The sequence below is a fragment of the Meriones unguiculatus genome, chromosome 11 (assembly GCF_030254825.1).
Source record: "Meriones unguiculatus strain TT.TT164.6M chromosome 11, Bangor_MerUng_6.1, whole genome shotgun sequence".
Classification (NCBI taxonomy): Eukaryota; Metazoa; Chordata; class Mammalia; order Rodentia; family Muridae; genus Meriones; species Meriones unguiculatus.
The window spans coordinates 40,227,247-40,244,609 of NC_083359.1; the positions used below are offsets into that span (position 1 = coordinate 40,227,247).

The 17,363-nt window shown below is 54.0% G+C and overlaps 1 protein-coding gene and 1 long non-coding RNA gene across 4 annotated transcripts; one reads left to right on the plus strand and one right to left on the minus strand.

Annotated features, from left to right (window-relative positions):
- The first annotated feature begins 6,815 nt into the window (after positions 1-6,815).
- Positions 6,816-17,306, plus strand: Nherf2 (NHERF family PDZ scaffold protein 2). Of its 3 annotated transcripts, none has more exons than XM_021644779.2 (7): positions 6,816-7,194; positions 9,416-9,616; positions 14,549-14,728; positions 14,951-15,104; positions 15,169-15,212; positions 15,902-15,964; positions 16,167-17,306. In XM_021644779.2, the coding sequence occupies exons 1-7, from the start codon at positions 6,982-6,984 to the stop codon at positions 16,323-16,325; spliced, it is 1,014 nt and encodes a 337-aa protein (XP_021500454.1). In that variant the 5' UTR covers positions 6,816-6,981; the 3' UTR covers positions 16,326-17,306. The 3 variants fall into 3 exon arrangements, with proteins under 3 accessions (XP_021500454.1, XP_060219991.1, XP_021500455.1); XM_060364008.1 differs by lacking the exon at positions 6,816-7,194 and adding an exon at positions 7,531-7,563; XM_021644780.2 differs by lacking the exons at positions 6,816-7,194; positions 9,416-9,616 and adding an exon at positions 11,925-12,109.
- Positions 7,540-9,192, minus strand: LOC132646333 (uncharacterized). Its single transcript, XR_009584502.1, has 3 exons — positions 9,140-9,192; positions 8,815-8,910; positions 7,540-7,923 (listed from the first exon to the last, which is right to left on the minus strand). It is a non-coding gene; the product is annotated as an uncharacterized LOC132646333 (long non-coding RNA).
- Positions 17,307-17,363: the final 57 nt, after the last annotated feature.

Below are 17,363 nucleotides of genomic sequence, written 5' to 3' on the forward strand. Positions count from 1 at the left end.
TGTATCTGGAGAGTAAGCAGAAGGCGCCAGCTTCCTTTCCGACTATGCTTCCACTCTAGGAAGGAGACTCTGGAGCTCTCACACCTCACTCCTCCTTCTCTTCCTCCTCCGCTGCATCCTCAGCCATTTGCTCTGGTTTCACATGAGCAACCAGGCTGTTGTGGCACAGGCCTGTGATTCTAGTACTTGAGAGAGGGAGGCAGGATGATTGCTCTGAGTCTGAGGCCAGCCTGAGTTACGTAGTAACTTCCCGCTCCCTAGCTTGGAGCAAAACACACACACACATACCGCTTTGGGTCCCTCAAGCTTCACACAGCTGGGACCCTTCACCCTCTGCTGCCTCTTCAAAGGTCTCCAGTCTGTCTTTTCTCAGATCTGAGTGCTGGGATTACACTGTGACCTCAGGCCTCATCATCTGCTGTGGGAACGCTCCTGTAAACATGGATCTTCTAGATCCACCAGCAAAGGATCTGAGCAGGCAGATTATGCTGCCCACTCTAGCCACTCCTTCTGACCCTCTGGGTATGTCCTCCTCCCAAATGGCCCCTATGTGTCAGTGCTCCCCTCCTTTAAAAGATTAAAAAAAGGCTGGCCCTGGTAGTGCACGCCTTTCATCCCAGCACTCAGGGAGGCAGAGTTCAAGGCCATCCTGGTGTACAAAGCTACACAGAGAAACCCTGTCTGGAAAAACAAAACACATAAAAAAATGTGTGTGATGGGGTTAGGGATTTAGCTCTGGCAGAGTGCTTGCTTAGCAAGCACAAGGCCCTGGGTTTGTCCTCAGCTCTGAAAAGAAAAGAAAAAAAAATGTGCATGAGTGTTTCGCCTGCATGTCTGCAAGCATATCACAGTGCTCATGGGTGCTGGAAGAGAGCACTGGATCTCCCAGAACTTGAGAAACAGGTGGTGTGAGCCACCTGACATGGGTACTAGGAATTGAACTCAGGTCCTCTGAAAAAGTAACAAGCACACTTAGTTGCTGAGCCATATTTTTGGCCCCTAATTTTTAAAATTACATTTTATTTACTTATTTTTATTCTCTGTGTTTCTTGTGTGTGCACATACCTCTGGACAACATGCTAGAACTGGTTCTGTCCTACATGGGTCCCAGGGAAGAAAATTAGAGCATCAGACTTAGCAGAAAGTGCCATTACCCACTGAACTGTATTACCAGTTCATTAAAATTTTGTTTACATTTATTTTGTTCATTTATTCATTTATTTGGGTTTGTGGGTGTATGCTTTCCAAGGCACGTGTGTAGCTGCCAGAGGACAGCTTGCAGGAGTAGGGTCTCTTTTTTCTCTATGTGAGTTCCCAATTCTTTATTTTGTTTTGTTGTTGTTTGTTTGTTTTTGCTTTTTCAGTTAGGGTTTCCCTGGATGTCCTGGAATTTAATCTGTAGACCAGGCTGGCCTTAAACTCACAGAGATTTGCCAGCCTCGGCCTCCTGAGTGATGGGATTAACCTTTTTTGTTTTTTGTCTTGTTTTGTTTTTCCAGACAGGGTTTCTCTGTGAAGCCCTGGCTGTCCTGGAACTCACTATGGAAAACGGGCTAGCCTCATACTCAGAGTTCTTCCTGCCTCTGCCTCCCAGGTGCTGGGATTAAAGGCGTGGGACACCACACCCCAGCTCAGTCTTCCCTGTTTTTGACTGTGATTCTCAGCAAATTTAACCTGTTTGTTTGTTTGATTGTTTTTGCTTTTCAAAACAGGGTTTCTCGAAACAGCCTTGGCTGTTCTAGACTGGCTTTGTAGACCAGGTTGGCCTTGAACTCACAAAGGTCCACCTGCCTCTGCCTCCCTGAATGTTGGGAGAACAGGCACAGTGCCACCTTGCCGGACTTAGATTAACCTTTCAAAAAGTCAGTGTCCTGACCTTGTCACCCTCAGAGGTACGACACTCCTCAGGGCTTCAGGCTTCTTTAAGTGATCCTTTGGGGGCTTCTCCAGCTCTGGGCCTCTCTTGCTCAGGCCAAGGTACACAACCTCTGTCTCCTTGGGTATAAGCAGTATGAGCAATGTTTACCCAGCGCTAGCCAGTGCTGGTGGCAAACGCCAAGTAGTTGGCAAATGTTTGGTCACAAGGGCTGGGGCATTTGGTTTGGTTGCTTAGAGCTATCCCATTCTAGAGAAGGGGGCCAGGGCCAGGGTGAAGGGCTGAGGTCTATTCCCCAAGGCTCACATTCCTATACTTGGGTGTGTAACCAGCTCCAGGGGTTCAACCAAATCATAAGCCCGCAGAACTGGAACTGGTCTAAACTAGGGCAGTGAGGTCGGAGATGGACCTATCTGCCTGTTGAAGCTTGTCCCCCCTCCCTCCGTCCCTGTCCCTCCCCGCGATGGTGCAATAACACTAATTTCCACCAGGTGGCGCTATGTAGCTGCTGTTGGCAGTTCACAGCCAAGAAAGGGAGCAGAGCCAGACCGGGAAGGGGGCGGGGCGAGTCTCTGGAAGCAAGAATTCTTGAGGTGGTCAGTTTCCTGTCCCTCCTTTCCACCCTTTCTCTCCCTGCCCTGCCTCTTTTTCTCTAGATTTCTTTTTCCTTTCTTTACGCTGATCCCGCCTGCTTCAACGTGAGGCTCCAAAGAGAGGCGCGAGTGATGTCGTCTGAGGGAGAAGGCCCTAAGCGAGACCTAGTGGATGAGTGCAGAGCCATTACTATCCATTAAGATAGCAGCCTTTCCCAGAAAGATTCAACCTTTACCTGTCGGAACACTGGCTCCACCCCTGAGACAGGGATTCACAGGCCCCGCCCACACCCAGACTTTACAATGTTTAGTGAAAAACCCTCTGTCCCACCAGGGGTGCGGGGTAGCCCGGATTGCCTTAGATGATCAGAGTTGGGGAGGACTGAGAGATGGGATAAGCCAGCTATCTGTCACACAGGCGACCCAGTTAGATAGTAGGTTGTAGGGTAGGGAGCTGTATCACCCTTGCTGCCTTGACCTTCTTGGATGTCGCTGGCCTCACGGTTAGGTCTCCCCCCCCCTTGAAAAACTAGAAAAATACCGGGCACGGTGCCATACGCCTGTATCCCAGCACTCTGGGAGGCAGAGGTAGGAAGATCTCTCTGAATTCTAGGCCAGCCTGGACTACAAAGTGAGTCCAGGACAGCCAAGGCTGTCTCAAAGCCCTGTCTCGAAAAATAAATACAAAAAAAAAGAAACAAACAAAGAAAAAATAACTAGAAAAACAAAGCCCCCTGGACTCTTCAGCCCTCACTGGCCACTTACCTTCATATCCCATTCTCTGAGGTCCTACCCTCTTGGGAGGGTACACCTTCAAACCCTGTTGGTCTGTTTCTTGCCACTGTCTGCCTCAAGCCTCTGGAAGGACGAGGGACGGATTAAGTGGTCTTTGAGAGACTTGTATCACCCCCACCCATGGTGCACCAGACTTTCTACTCTTCCATTCTTCATGTCACTAATCCCTGTTTCCTCTTGAAAAATGGCCACTCCTCGTCTGTCCTGGTCATGTTCTTTTCTTTTTGAGACAGGGTCTTACCATGTAGTCCTGACTGACCTGGAACTTACAGAAATCCAATTGCCTCTGCTTCCCTAGTGTTGGGATTAGAGGCATTGGCCACTGTACCTGGTTCTTTCTATTGTTTAAATAGGCTTAGTTTGATCTGTGTGCCATGTGTATTTTAATTCTGCATATGTGTTCATGTCTGTGTGGGAATGTGTTTACATGAGTGAAGTTGCCTGCAAAGGCCGGAAGAAGGCATTGAGCCTCCATGAAGCTGGAGTTCCAGACAGTTGTTGGCTGCCATGTAGGTGCTGGGAAGCAAACCCAGGTTCTCTGCAACAACAGTGAATACTCCTGACCCCTGCGCTGTCTCTCCAACTCATTTTGTTTTGTTTCACTCTTGAGACAGAGTCTCTCTCTCTTTTTTTTTTTTTTGAGACAGGGTTTCTCTGTGTAGCCTTTGCTCTCCTGGACTTACTTTTGTAGACCAGGCTAGCCTCCAATTTACAAAGATCCCTCTGCTTCCCCAAGTGCTGGGATTAAAGGTGTGTGCCACTGCAAGACAGATTCTCATGAAGCTCAGGCTGGCCTCAGAGTCAGTCACCGTGTAGCTGAAGATGATCTTAAACTTCTCATCCTCCTGATTTTACCTCCCAAGTGTCCAAGTTACAAGCATGTACACCAGGTCTATGGAGTGCTAGAGATCCAATTCAGGTCTTCCTACATGCTGAGCAAGCACCCTTCAGCTGAGCTACGTTCTTATCCTGTGTTTGTTTTTTAGAGACAGAATCTTCCTGTAGCTTAGGCTGGACTCCCTGGAGCTGGAATCCTGAATGGTTCTGAGCTTCCATGTGGGTGCTGGGAGTCAAACCTAGGTCCTTTGCAAGAACAATAAATGCTCCAAAGACTCTTAACTGCTGAGGCATTTCTCTAGCCCTAAAGTCCCCTTTTTTATTAAATAATGGCATTCAAAACATTTTTTCTTCATTTTTTTAAAAACGATATGTATTTGTTGCTAGGCAGTGGTGGTACATGCCTTTAATCCCAGCACTCAGGAGGGAGAGGCAGGTGGTTCTCTAAATTTCAGGCCAGCCTGGCTTACACATTGACTTCCAGGACAGCCAGGGCCACACAAAGAAACCTTGTCTTGCGGTAGGGGGGGTTATTTTTGTATTTTATTAATATGGGTGCTTTGTCTGCATGTACGTATGCAGAGGAAGGTGTTGGATCCCATTATAGATGGTTGCAAGTTGCCATATGGGTGCTGGGAATCAAACCCTGGTCCTTGTCATGGCTGAGCCATCTCTCCAGCCCCATTGTTTCTTCTTGTTTTTGACACATGCTATCCAGGCTGGCCACAAACTCAGGAGCATCCCACCTCAGCCTCTAGAGTACTGGAGACTCAGAAGTGCTGGCTTCTGGCCACCTTTCTTCTTTCTTTCCTCCTTGCTCTTTCACACTGCTGGTCCAGGCTTCATTGTGGCTCAGGCCCATTGCTCATCTAAGATGCCACTGTTTCTGTCACCTGCCTTGGCACTTTCCAGCTCTTCTGCTTTGAAAACTCCTTTGCTCCTTACTATGTGACTGCTGTGCCCTGTCATCCTTGGTTCCTGGCCCCTCTGCGATCACTGTTTTCTGGTCTTATTTTGTTCTTTTCCCATATTCATTCATGGGCTGAGTCCTTGGTGGCAGAAAGCCAGTGAGGGCCCGAGGTTGAGGTGGGAATGGCCCCTCACCTTCCTCAACTCCTGGCCTGAAGATCTCCCATCTTGCCAACTCTTTCAACTCTTTACTATGACCACAAAGCTGATGTTAGCAGGTCTGGGATGTCCCTGGTTGTTATGGGATAACTTCTAAACTCCACACAGGTAGGATATACAGTGATCCCACTGATCATACACATTATTTAACAGTCTCCTTGGGCAACAGCATTAGTCTAGGCCCAGAGAAACCAATCCTCAGACAGAGAGGCAAACACCGGATAGGCAGGAAGACAGATGGGAGAGGCCAGCCAGGCAGAGCCTGTGGCAGCAGCATCTAGAATCTGAGTGAGGGCTGGGGGCAGGGAGCAACAATGCATCTTCAGCCTAAGTGCTTTTCAGGGGCAGCCACTAGGGTGTGGGTACCCAAGGGGCTGCTGCCTAGGATGCTGCTGGGAGGCGGGTCCTGGTGCTTGGGTGGGGGTAGAGAGCCACAGCTAAGGGCTCTGGAGGGAGGAGAGGCCCAGAAGAACCCTGAGCTAGGGCTGCATCTCCTATCCACATGGGGAACTGTCTGCACTGGCTATGCCTCACTCAGGGGGACCAGGTAAGTGAGGAGCTGTGGGCTATCGAGAAGCAGCCTGCGGGTGAGCCTGGATTTCAGCTGTCTTATGTGCCTGGAAAGATGCTTCAAGGTGAAAGTGCAGTCTCACAGCGCTGGGCCCCAGCAGAGGGCCTTCTCTAGGCCTCAGTTTTCTGGTCTTTAAAATGGCCTGTTTCCTCCAGGGTTGTTCTGGGAAAACCTTATAGGAATGCATAAGTAATTCTCCGTGGGACTGTTGTCCTGTTGGGGTAGATGAGAACGTGTCCAATTGTAAAAGTAAGAGCGTGTGTGGGACTAGAGACCTGGGGACGAGGGATGGGCCTACAGGGGCTTGATATGGGACAGCTGACCATCACCTGGAGCTCAGGGGCCAAAGCCATCAGCACAGTTCGCACCAGGTCAAAAGGAAGGCAGCAAACACCCTCCCATCTGTGCCAGATAGACTCTTGTTCCTGAAAAGCAGGGAACGTGGGGACAGGATGTTTAATGGATAAACACTCCTGGGAGGGGCAGGGGGTCACCTACTCACTGGCCCCAAAGGCCTAGGTTCCTGTTTCGTCTCTTTCAATTCTTATTTTTGCCTGTTGCACTTCGTGTTGGGCCAACTTCAGGGATCTAAATTCAGACAGCAAAGAAAGGGGGAGCAGGCAGAGTAGTCCGGGTGGGTAGAGGGCGGGGTGCAGCCCGAGGAAGAGCACAGCGGGCTCTGCACTTCCCCGCTGATGTCTCTGGCTGGACCCTTTCTCTAAGAGGTTCCACACGTCAGGAACCTCTCTCAGCGTAGCATATGCAGGTGTCTAAAAAAGTGGTTCCTGGAACAGACGCCAAAGGTGCTGGAGCTACGGAGGGTGTCCAAAATGGAATAAGATAGGAGTCCCGGGGACTCTGAGGGTTGCCTGACGGTGCAATCCTCACTCGATGGTCCTCCAGGGTTTCTGGGCGCCCAGGCAGGGGCCTAGCTAGCGGGGCTTGGGCTAGGGCGGGGGCAGCCAAGAGGGCGGGGAAGGGGCGGGCGCGGGGGCGGTGCTGCCGCGGGAGCAAGGGCCAGGGCCAGAGCCGAAGCCGGAGCCCGAGGCGACGCGAGCCGAGCGGGGAGCCGCGGAGGCTGCTGCCTGCTCTCCCGCCCGCGCCTCCGCCGCCTCCGCGCTCCAGCCTGCGGGTGGTGTGAGCCGTGGCCAGTCGCGGCCAGCCAGGGGGCAGCGGGTGCTATGGCCGCGCCGGAGTCGCTGCGGCCCCGCCTGTGTCGCCTGGTGCGCGGCGAGCAGGGCTACGGCTTCCACCTGCATGGCGAGAAGGGCCGCCGTGGCCAGTTCATCCGGCGCGTGGAGCCAGGCTCCCCAGCCGAGGCGGCCGCGCTGCGTGCCGGGGACCGCCTGGTTGAGGTCAACGGCGTCAACGTAGAAGGCGAGACGCATCACCAGGTGGGTCCCTGCGCTGCGCCCCGCCCCCGTTCCCTCCTTGGGGGCGCGTCCCCACAGCGCTGGCCAAGATGCCAACGACCACCCTTCTGTGTGCCCCATGGTGGGACCCGGCAAGGGTCCCACAGGGGTCTGCTGTTTGGGTGTCGAGGTGTGGGACGTGGCTGGCCAGTTGGCCTCCTGGTGAGGAAGCACAGTCCTGCACAAGCGGGGGAGGGAGGACATCCTGGTAGGGAGGGGCCCGCACTGCGGCTGCTCTGGCCAGGGCCCTGGCTGCTTCTGCTAGTTTTGGCCTCCGTGTGCCATGGAGGGGGAGGAGGTGGCTAAGGCACCTTGTGTCCTTGTGGTATATAGATGCTTTTCTGTCAGTGTGTGAGTATGTATTTGTGCTTGCATGTCTGTCTGGGGTTATCCGTATGAACGCACTACTCAAGTGTTCCCGGAGTGGATGAAAGCACACTTGTGTCAGTGCTGGAATGTGTGCCTAGGGTTTGTGTGGACACATCAGGCGTGTGTGTGTGTGTGTGTGTGTGTGTGTGTGTGTCTGTCGCGCTCGCACTCATGCTTGCCTGCCTGCTTACCTGCCCAGTTACACTATTGCACTTTTGATGGTCCCGTGTGTCTGGGTCTGGTGGAGTCAGCTCTAGCGGCAGCATATTCCTTGGTCTCAGAAAGGGCCAACCCCTGAAAGACTGCCTGGCCCTGTAGAGGTCACTGTCCAGCTCTTGCCCGCTGCAGCAGGAGGAAGGAGAGATGTTAGGGCTGTTCCTCCTGCAGGTTCCACTTCTGGGGTGTCTGTATCCTAGTGAGGGGTAGACACACCTAAGGTCCTGGCTAGAGTCCAGCCTCCCTCCACCGTTTCTGTTCTGGATCCACAGTACCAGCCTGGAGAAAGCAGAGCGGTTCTTGGCTGGGCTAAGAGCTGAGCTCCTGTCTCCCCCAGGGGCCTGCTTTCTCCCTACAGTGACCGTTGGATTTGTTTGTGTGTTGAAGAGTTTGGGAGTGGAGCCCAAAGGTTGGCCTAAAAAGCAAGGGTTAGACAGGCAGAGTCGGTGTCATCCGCCCCTAGCAGTCGCTGGAATCTGCTTGTTTATCCCAGATTTCTGGGGGGCTAATCTCTAATTTGCATAGAGCCACATTAGACCCATCTACTGTTCAGAAAGATAGGGGCAAAGCCATGACTCTCATTCTATTGGTATGTAGATATTGTTAGTAACTGGCTTGGTTCCTATGCCAGAGAGCATCAGGGTGCCGGGATCCTCCTGTTCTGTTGGTCATGGGGAGAGGGGATGGCACAAAGGGGCCAGGTGAAGATGGGCCTGGGTAGGACCTTCTCGTTGGTAATGGTATCACGTGCTAAGTGGGGTAACGCTGGAGATCCTGGTGGGGGGGGCGGGTTGTTAATACTTCCTGCCCTTCAGATGTCCAGTGGTCACTTCTCCCTTTGAACTCACACTAACACCCTGAATGAGCCATGGTGGCCCACCTGCTCTCCACCCTTCCCAGGTACCCATCCAGGCACAGAGGCCCCTGCCACACCTGTTCCATTGCTGTACCTGCTGGAGCTGAACCCTGCTTACTTGATAGATAGGAGCATCCTGGTTAGAATTCCTAGGTCCTCACCTCTTTGCAGGTCCAGCAGAATGGGTTTCCGGTCCAGGTCTGGAGGCAAATTGGAATCCTAGAGCTTTCCAGGTGTTTTAGATTCACACTGCATCTCTGAGAAAGAAAGAGGCCCAAATACTCACATTGGAGCCAGTGCTCTCTCCTACACCTAGACAAAAACCAGATTTTAAAATAGACATACTCACAAAAGCACACACATATGCATACATATGCAGATAAGTGTGTAAACACATATGCAGACTAGCCAGAAATCCAGAAATCCTCAGCTGAACGGTTTCTGACTCCCACCTGGCTGCTCCTGGCAGCTTCTTCTTGTCCTCACCTGAGCTGAGTACAAGGCCACAGGAGGATCCCGAAGTACTTGCAGCCTGGGCCTTAGCTCCAGGGAGAAGAGGGAGGGAGCTACTGGAAACTGGGGGTGGGGGGTGGAGCCCGAAGGCTCCTCAGTCCAGCTGCCCACCCCCGGCAGGCCAACCCCTGCCCCGCTGATCGTGAGTCTGGGCCTAGCCGGGAGTGGTGCCCTACCGAAGCGGTGCCCTATCCATGTGCTGCCCAGGGTACTGGCTGCTGACCAGGTCCTGCTACCCACCCATTCCAGGTGGTACAGAGGATCAAGGCTGTGGAGGGGCACACTCAGCTGCTTGTGGTGGACAAGGAGACGGATGAGGAGCTCTGCCGGAGACAACTGATCTGCACTGAAGAGATGGCCCATCGAGGGCTTCCCCCAGTCCACAGTCCCTGGGAGCCAAAGCCTGACTGGGCCTGCTCGGGCAGCCTTGGCTCTGACACCGGCCAAAAGGTATGGTGGGCTATGTCTGTGAGACAATGAGCTTTTCCAGGACTGCCCTCACTGACTCTTGATGAGAGCTTTCGCTTTGGTCACTTCTTTAAGTTTCTTCTTAGGGCTCTGTTCCTATGCAGTCCCTACTCTCTGTGCTGTTGGTGACCACCTGTGGCTACTCTTTCTGCCTTTGTTCTCTCTGCTTGAGGTTCCAGCTCTGGGAGGGGCTGCTGGATCCCCAAAGGACTGAGTGTCTGTATTAGATATCGCTTGTCCTTGTTTTTGTCCATGTTTCTGTCTGGAACATCCATGTCTCGGCTGACTGTGTGCTCTGAGGCCTTGGGTGGATTACAGCCTGCTGCAGGAATCAGTGTTGTAGTGGGGTGGGATGGGGTGGGGGAGGGGTTCCAGCACAGGTAGGAAATGGGAACAAGGATAGGGACCCCTCTGAGCTGTATGCGGACCCTCCTAAGAAGCTTCTGCTGACTCCCCTCCCCTAGGGAGCCCCTGTGTGCTGTTGTCCCATGGCTCCTGCTGGGTACCACCTCCCCTTGTTTATCTCCTTCCAGGATAGGAGACCTAGAAGAAACAAGGGAAGGTCTGTTTTACCTTCTAGGTAACCTAGGCAGAACTTGGGGCAAGGAGGAAGGGCCTGAGGCTATTTGTTCTGCTTCTTGGAAGAGGCTGGGTCTTATTGTCTCTTGTGTCTTCTAATTATTATTTGAGCCAAGGGATTCCCCACATCCAACTTTGAGAACCATTGGCTTAGGGTTGGTGGTGTGGCAGGTCTGAAGTTTCTGGATGTGTTTCAGACCTTAATATTTACCTTTGACCTTACCCAAATGTCTCCTACTTGATCTGGTTAGGCCTGTGCTGATCCCTGTAGGACCTGTCTGGAGGTTGGATGATGACATTTCCAGTGGTAAGGCCAACCTGGGGAAAGGTCTGTGCTCTGAATCTGTTGGATTCTTTTCCTTAGAGACCTGAGGGCAGGTGCCAAGCCTTAGAATCTAGATTCTGCCCTCTGGCTGTTTAAGATCAGGAGTCTTTAGAAGGAATCTTTTGGGAAGAAGATGGTGCCAGGCCCACCTTCTTCTGGCTGGGGACTAGGAGCCTCCCTTTTCCCCAAGTACCCCTTTCTCCTCCTTAGGAAGAAGCCCCCCCAACCCCCAGGCGTGTATCCATTCATTTAGAAGCAAACAGCCCAGTTCACCTTCCTGTGGAAAAATCCGCCCTGGGGCCTTATCTGGAGATGGGGTGGCCCAGGCCCCTTGGCTATGGGTGGGGCCTTCCCTGTCACAGCTATTTCAGGCTTGGAGGGGCTGCAGGAAGCCCTAGGAGGGGGCTTCCTCTGGGCGTATTTTAGAGAAACAAAAGGGGGTACAATGGGCCTGTACCATTGTAGATGGGCCAAGTCTAGGGACAAGGACTCTAGGAGGCAGAGGAGCTCAAGAGAAGGTCTTACCCTGGAAGAGCAAGGGGAGCCTCATATGACCTCTACAGACCAGGTTTAGAGAGATGCCATAGCTCAGGCTGAGTGTGGGAGTCTTAGAGGGTTATGTTTTGATGGAGGTATTGGTGGCTGGACAGACTGGCGAGGCATGCATGCCTCTACTCTGCTGCAGGGTGGGGGTGTCCACTAGGTGCCCCCAGAGGAGGTTTAGGGTCTTCTCATCCTCCCTGAACCTGGGTCCTCCGTCCCAGCCTGCAGGAGAGGGGAGGTGGGACTAGGGAGATCACTGATGTGGTCTGCCCCTCCCTTTGGGGGTGGGAAGGGCTGGTGACTCAGTCCTGGGCCGTTCAGGGCTGGGGGTGGCTGCAGCTGCAGTGAGCTGCTTCTAGCAGTGATGACAGGAACAGCCCCCAAACAGAGACCCAGCAGCTAGCAGTGCCAGGGAGAGGGAGGCAGTGATAGACCTTGCCTTTCCACCCCTTTGCTCCTGTCATGTCTGTACTTTCTGGAAGACTTGGGGGACTGAGTCAGGGCTGATCGAGCTTTGCAGGTGGTGGGTTCATGGTAGAGGATGGTTAGAACAAAGTGACAGCAGGAAAGCTTTTGGGGACTCCCCTGGTTCCTACTGTTCTTCCCCCCTTACACACACACTGTCTTCTGTTCTCCAGCCAAGGTCCCCTCCCTTGACTCTCTGTCTCCACTGCCCTGGGTCCTGGAGCAGGGCAGGGCCTCCGGCAGCTTCCTTCCTTCCTTTCTTGGGACGGAAACCTATCTGGGTGGGGGGGACGCCAGACAGGGGAGGGGGCTTAGTAACTACCCTGCTACCCGAAGTGAGTCAGTCCCTATGTCCCCACCCATCCCCAGGGAACCTGGGCCACAGTGGGAGGTAGATAAGTGGGGTGGCAGTCTCAGCTGGCCCAAGAGCTCAGGCTGCTCCAGGCTGGCCACCTGCTGCCTGCCTTTCCTAGCCACCTCTCATGGCTCGCTCCAGGAGTACCATGCTGCCTGCCTCTGCCCCAGGCGCCCCTCCACTGAACTCTCAACAGGGGCTTGTTCAGGTCAGGTGGGGGTGGGGCAGAGCTGGGACGTCAGGACCCCAGCTTTAGCTCAATCTCTGGGTAAGGGACAGGGAACTTGGGGATGTTTGTGCATGCAAGATGGACCCCAAGAAACAATGGGGGCCTTTCTCTGCTGGGGCTGGTGAGTCATTATCTGGTGGGGGGGTAGAGCCCGGCTCCCAGGGCACCCCTATATCAGCCTTTGTCTGGTTATAGGCTCAGCGGGGGTACTGAGACTTGCCCAGCTCTATGGCTGTGTGTCTCAGAGCCCGTGGGAGCCAGAGGGCCTATCTGAAAAAGGCAGGAAGTGTACTCAGGGCTAGGGCTGGGAGAAAGAATTCCAGCAATGCACCCCTCCCGCTGCTTGCTGGGCCACCCTACCCCCACTTACTTGCTCTAGCTGTCCCCCTCTATCCCACAGGCTTGGGGGTGCCTTGCAGTCCTTGTACTTGAGGGTTTTATGCCAGGCCCGGCACCACTTGGGCTCTGCTTGTGGCCAGAGACGGTTTAGGCTGTTTGGTAAGAGGAATCTTTTAACCTCTGCTGAGGTGGCTGTTCTGGATTGAGGCTGGGGGGTAGCCAGAACAGCCCCTCAGGAATGGACCCTAGTTTCATGACTACAATAGCTTGCCAAGTCCTGCTTCCTGTTTGGGAGCCCCAAGAAACCCTGCCCTGTAGGCTACCACAGAGGCCGTGGGAAAAGGCCACAGGGCCAGTGCCGTGGACATAAGTTTGCATGTGTGGGTGGCTGTGTCTACGTTGATTGTTTATGAGTGTAAGCATGGCTGTCTTGTCTCTGTGGCCACATGATGTGGCCCTGCCTCCTAGGACATGACTTTGTGCCAGGAGTGGTCACACGTTTCCTCGTACTGTTTTGGCACTGGCTTCTATCTCTACTTCTCCAGTCTCTCTCCTATGAACTAGCCTCTGGCTATCTCAAGCTGATAGTTAGGGTCTGTCAGGGCCTTGCCCCAAAGCCCTATACCCGTGCCTTCAGCTATGCCTTTGAGATTTAACAAATCTGTGCAGTGGGGTTCTGAAGATCTTTGAGACCTTACAACCCTGAATTCAGCCAACATTGCCTAGCTGAGCCCCCAGGGGCTGGGGACCAGTTTTACCTCTATAATTCTTGGTGTAATGGGGCAGATGGTGGCTGGGCACCAAGGGCCAGCAGGAGAATCCAGATGAATATCTAGCTGGGTTTTAGGATCAAGGAAGGGGTCCTGAGTGTAGGCTAGACAAAAAGAGGACATCCAGGTTGAAGGGCCATCCCATAATCCGGAAGCTAGGAGTAGCCCTGCATGGAACACTGTACTTACTCCTGCAGCTGGCTGTCACCTATGGACATGGGCAAATACCACATTTAAGGTTTGGAGCTAGCATGGTGGTTTATATGGATAATTCCCGAACTCAGAAGGTAAAACAAAAAGATCACTCTGAGTTGTGTAGTTGAGGCTAGCTGGGTTAAAATGTGGGACCTTCTCTCCAAAACACCAAAGGGGGTTGGACAGCTGGAGTGTTCAGAGATGTTCTGGGCTGGGGGAAGACACTGCCTGAGACTTAAGAGATCTGCCCTGAGACCTGAAGGATCCTCCCCGCTCTAGAGTCCCTGAGCCATCAGGCGTGAAGGGGAAGGGGTGGTAGGGGAGGGTGAGGGAAATGCCCCCAGCCAGTACCTTGTCACCTACGCTCACACCCAGAAACCTGAGCTGCCACCTGCCTGCCCACCCCAGCCACCAGGTAACTGGGCACCAGCAGCTGCTGGCCATTCGGCGGCATAGCCTCTGGCTTGGCCCCTGGCTGGGGTGGGGGTCAGCGGGCTGTTCCCGGCCTGCATAGCCTCCTGGCCCAGAGACCTACTGCAGCATGCCAGAGGTAAATCAAGGCAGCCTGGGGCAGTGGTGGGGGTTCCTTGTGGGTACCGCGAGCCCTTCCATGTTGTGGGCTAGGAAGCATCACAGGCTGGGAGTGGCCATCACCAGCCCCTTCTGGGCCACCGGGTGGGGGCAGAAGCTCCGGTTAGTATTGGAATTCTAAAGTAAACAGCTGCCACAATAGCCCAGGGAGCCTCTTGGAGGCTTTGAAGAGAAAACAAAAACAGTTCAGGCCTCCAGGGTACTGGCCCTACAGAGGGGAGGCAAGGATGGAGGGAGAGGCAAAACCTAAAGGTACAGTCTTGCCAGGTCTGTGATGGGGCAGCTCTCCCATCTGGTTCCTCCTATATCCCCAAGCTGTGCACAGTGCCCCCTGTGAATTCTTTCACTGCTCCTGCCGGCAGGCAGCTATCTCATTAGATGTTTACATGTTTGGGCACAGGCTTTGTCCCTAAGCCCACAACTAAAGTTGTGTTACAGGGCAACTTCACCTGGCATTGTTCTCTGACGGCATAGTGCTGGGAGGCTGGGGTAGAGCCTGATATCACCTCCTTTGCGTCTACAGGATCTCAATGGGCCCCCAAGAGAGCTTCGTCCCCGGCTCTGCCACTTGAGAAAGGGACCCCAGGGATATGGATTCAACCTGCATAGTGACAAGTCCCGGCCCGGCCAGTACATCCGCTCTGTGGACCCGGGCTCCCCTGCTTCCCACTCTGGCCTCCGTGCCCAGGACCGGCTCATTGAGGTACCCTGGGTCCCTGTGTTTGTATCCGCATGCCCCTGAGTGTCCATGTCTGGGCCCTGGGTCCCTGCAGGAGAAGGGGAGACAGAGGGAACTTGAGCTGGCACTCTTCCTGCTGCCTCGGCTGGTGGTGGCTTCAATGAATATTTGATGGCACACCTGGCTGGGTGGCACTGGGCCGACTGGGCCCCTCAGGCCTTTCTGACCCTATGTGGGTGGTGGCAGGTGAATGGGCAGAACGTGGAGGGGCTTCGTCATGCTGAAGTTGTTGCCAGAATCAAGGCACGGGACGATGAGGCCCGGTTGCTGGTGGTAGATCCTGAGACTGATGAGCACTTCAAGCGGCTGCGGGTCATCCCCACAGAGGAGCATGTAGAAGGTAGGCGATTACCTTAGGGGCACAGGGTAGGGTCCGTGCAGCCACTAACACGCTGTCCCCATAGGTCCACTGCCATCACCAGTCACGAACGGGACCAGCCATGCCCAGGTGAGAGGGAGGGCCCCGGCGACCATACGTGTACCTCAACCCTTGGGTCCCCCGACATGATAATGGCTGCATCCTCTGTGAGGATGTACAGTTGTGAGACCTATCTGGCCTGGTCATCTTAAAAATCTCCACTGTGCTAGCCAGGCATGATGGCCTGCATCACCTATCCCAGCACTTGGTCGGCAAAAGCAGGCAGATCTCCGAGCTCGAGGTCCTAGACAGCCAGCGCTTCACAGAGAAACCCTGTCTCAAAAGAAATGAATACCCACCATGGATCTTGTATGGGGTTAGCACGGGCTCACACACATAGTGTGGGTGGAGATTTGGGGTCCTGGGCCACCTTTCCATGCTTCGTTCCTACACGACTGCTGAGTAGTCTTCAGCCCTCACCTTCTTGAACACTATCCCTGGCTTGGCCGACAAGTGACATTCGCACAGCTGGTACCCACTGCCACAGCTGTTCTCCTCTACCATAACTGGCCAGGTTGGACTTTCCCGTGTGCTTTGAGGTGCCAGCTGTGCCCTGGCAGGGACAGATGTGTGAATGCTTACTGCTGAAAAGGAGCAGATGCAGCTGTGCTGTGTGTGGGCTCAAAAGTGATCCTGTGCATATGTGTGTGTGTGTTGTGTGTGATCTGGGTGCACCAGGATGGCCATGCTGAAACCACAACTTTCCCTTGGTTTCCTAGCTCAATGGCGGCTCTGTGTGCTCATCCCGAAGTGACCTACCAGGCTCAGACAAGGACAATGAGGTAATGCTGCTCATACCTGGGGCTTCAGAGGCCTTAGGTGGGGCTCTCTGTAGAGATTCCTACCAGGACAGTGGGGCTACCACTTCCAAGAAGCCTCTTGGGCTAGTTGCCCTAGGCCCTGGGGTGGCCTCTGGTGTGTAAGTTCCTTGGAAAGGCAGCTGCCAGGGGTATGGCTCACTGTTTGCACCTTACCTGTCCCCAGGATGGCAGTGCCTGGAAGCGAGACCCCTTCCAGGAGAGTGGCCTCCACCTGAGTCCCACAGCAGCTGAAGCCAAGGAGAAGGCTCGAGCTACTCGGGTGAACAAGCGGGCACCACAGATGGACTGGAACAGGAAGCGAGAGATCTTCAGCAACTTCTGAGCCCTTCTCTGCCTGCCCTGTGGTCTCTTCCTGCAGGACCTTGGGCCTTTGCAGAGCTCCCCAAGCCTGAGCAAGACTGGAGGGTGGTGTCACACCACCCAGAAACCAACCCATGACCCCCATGACCCCTTGTCTTGTCCTTTGGGTGCTGCAGCTGTCATAGCAAGATGAGAGAAGAGAGAAACCCAGAGGGAAGAGGGAAAGAGAGAAAGAGAGAGAGAGGGAGAGAGAGAGAGAGAGAGCCAGCTAGCCAAGAGAGACAGAGAAACAGTGAGAGAGGGAGGAGCTATGCATGGTGGTCTGCCAAGGGCCTTTGCTGTTCTGCTTTGGGCCTGCTGACTGAAAGGAATTCATGTTTTCGCTTTTTTTCCTAAAAGGTCTCCAGCTCCACATATGTTTCTAGTTAATAGTGGAGCCCCTCCCCCAACCCCCTGGGGCTCACTCTAAATAATTGCAATAAAACAAACCTTTCTCTGCAAACCCTTTCTTACCCACCCTGTCAGCAGCGCCATCCCGAGCAGAGACCAGGGGACTGCAGGGACAAGACAGCCAGGGGCCCTCAGGGCCAGCTGTGCCTGTAGGAGCTATCCCTCTGTCCCATCCCTCATGTGGGATGGTCCCTCGGCCAGGCCTCTCTGCCTAGCTAGCCCTGTGCTGCCTCCCACATGCTGGGTTCTGGAATGCAGAGCCTTGGCTCTGAGGGGCCCTGAGGATAGGTGTTCCATGACTCTTAAGAGGGCAGCCTCCTGACAAGCCCCTTACCCTGTTCTGCAGCTATAGGACCTGGAGATGGTGGGTCTGTGTGAGCCATTCCAGGTCTCATCCTGGGCCTGGCCCCTGCCTTATGCCTACCTGGCATTTGCCCTCTGCCCTTTCCTCAGTGCTCTCAACTCCCTGAACTCACTTATTGGCACTGCAGTCTGCCTCATAAGCCATAGCGCACGTGCGCACACCCTCAAATTAAACAGGCCTTCCCTTGAACTCTGGCGCCTGTGTGTTCTCTGAGTCTGCAGTTTGAGGGGTAAGGGTGAGGAATAA

What these genes read in the sequence shown, in the direction of transcription:
- Nherf2 (XM_021644779.2), top strand. Translation starts at nt 6,982, where the DNA reads ATGGCCGCGCCGGAGTCGCTGCGGCCCCGCCTGTGTCGCCTGGTGCGC. An exon ending in GCTCTGACACCGGCCAAAAG is followed by an intron (nt 9,617 to 14,548) that starts GTATGGTGGGCT and finishes TTGCGTCTACAG; the next exon opens with GATCTCAATGGGCCCCCAAG. An exon ending in ACGGGACCAGCCATGCCCAG is followed by an intron (nt 15,213 to 15,901) that starts GTGAGAGGGAGG and finishes TTGGTTTCCTAG; the next exon opens with CTCAATGGCGGCTCTGTGTG.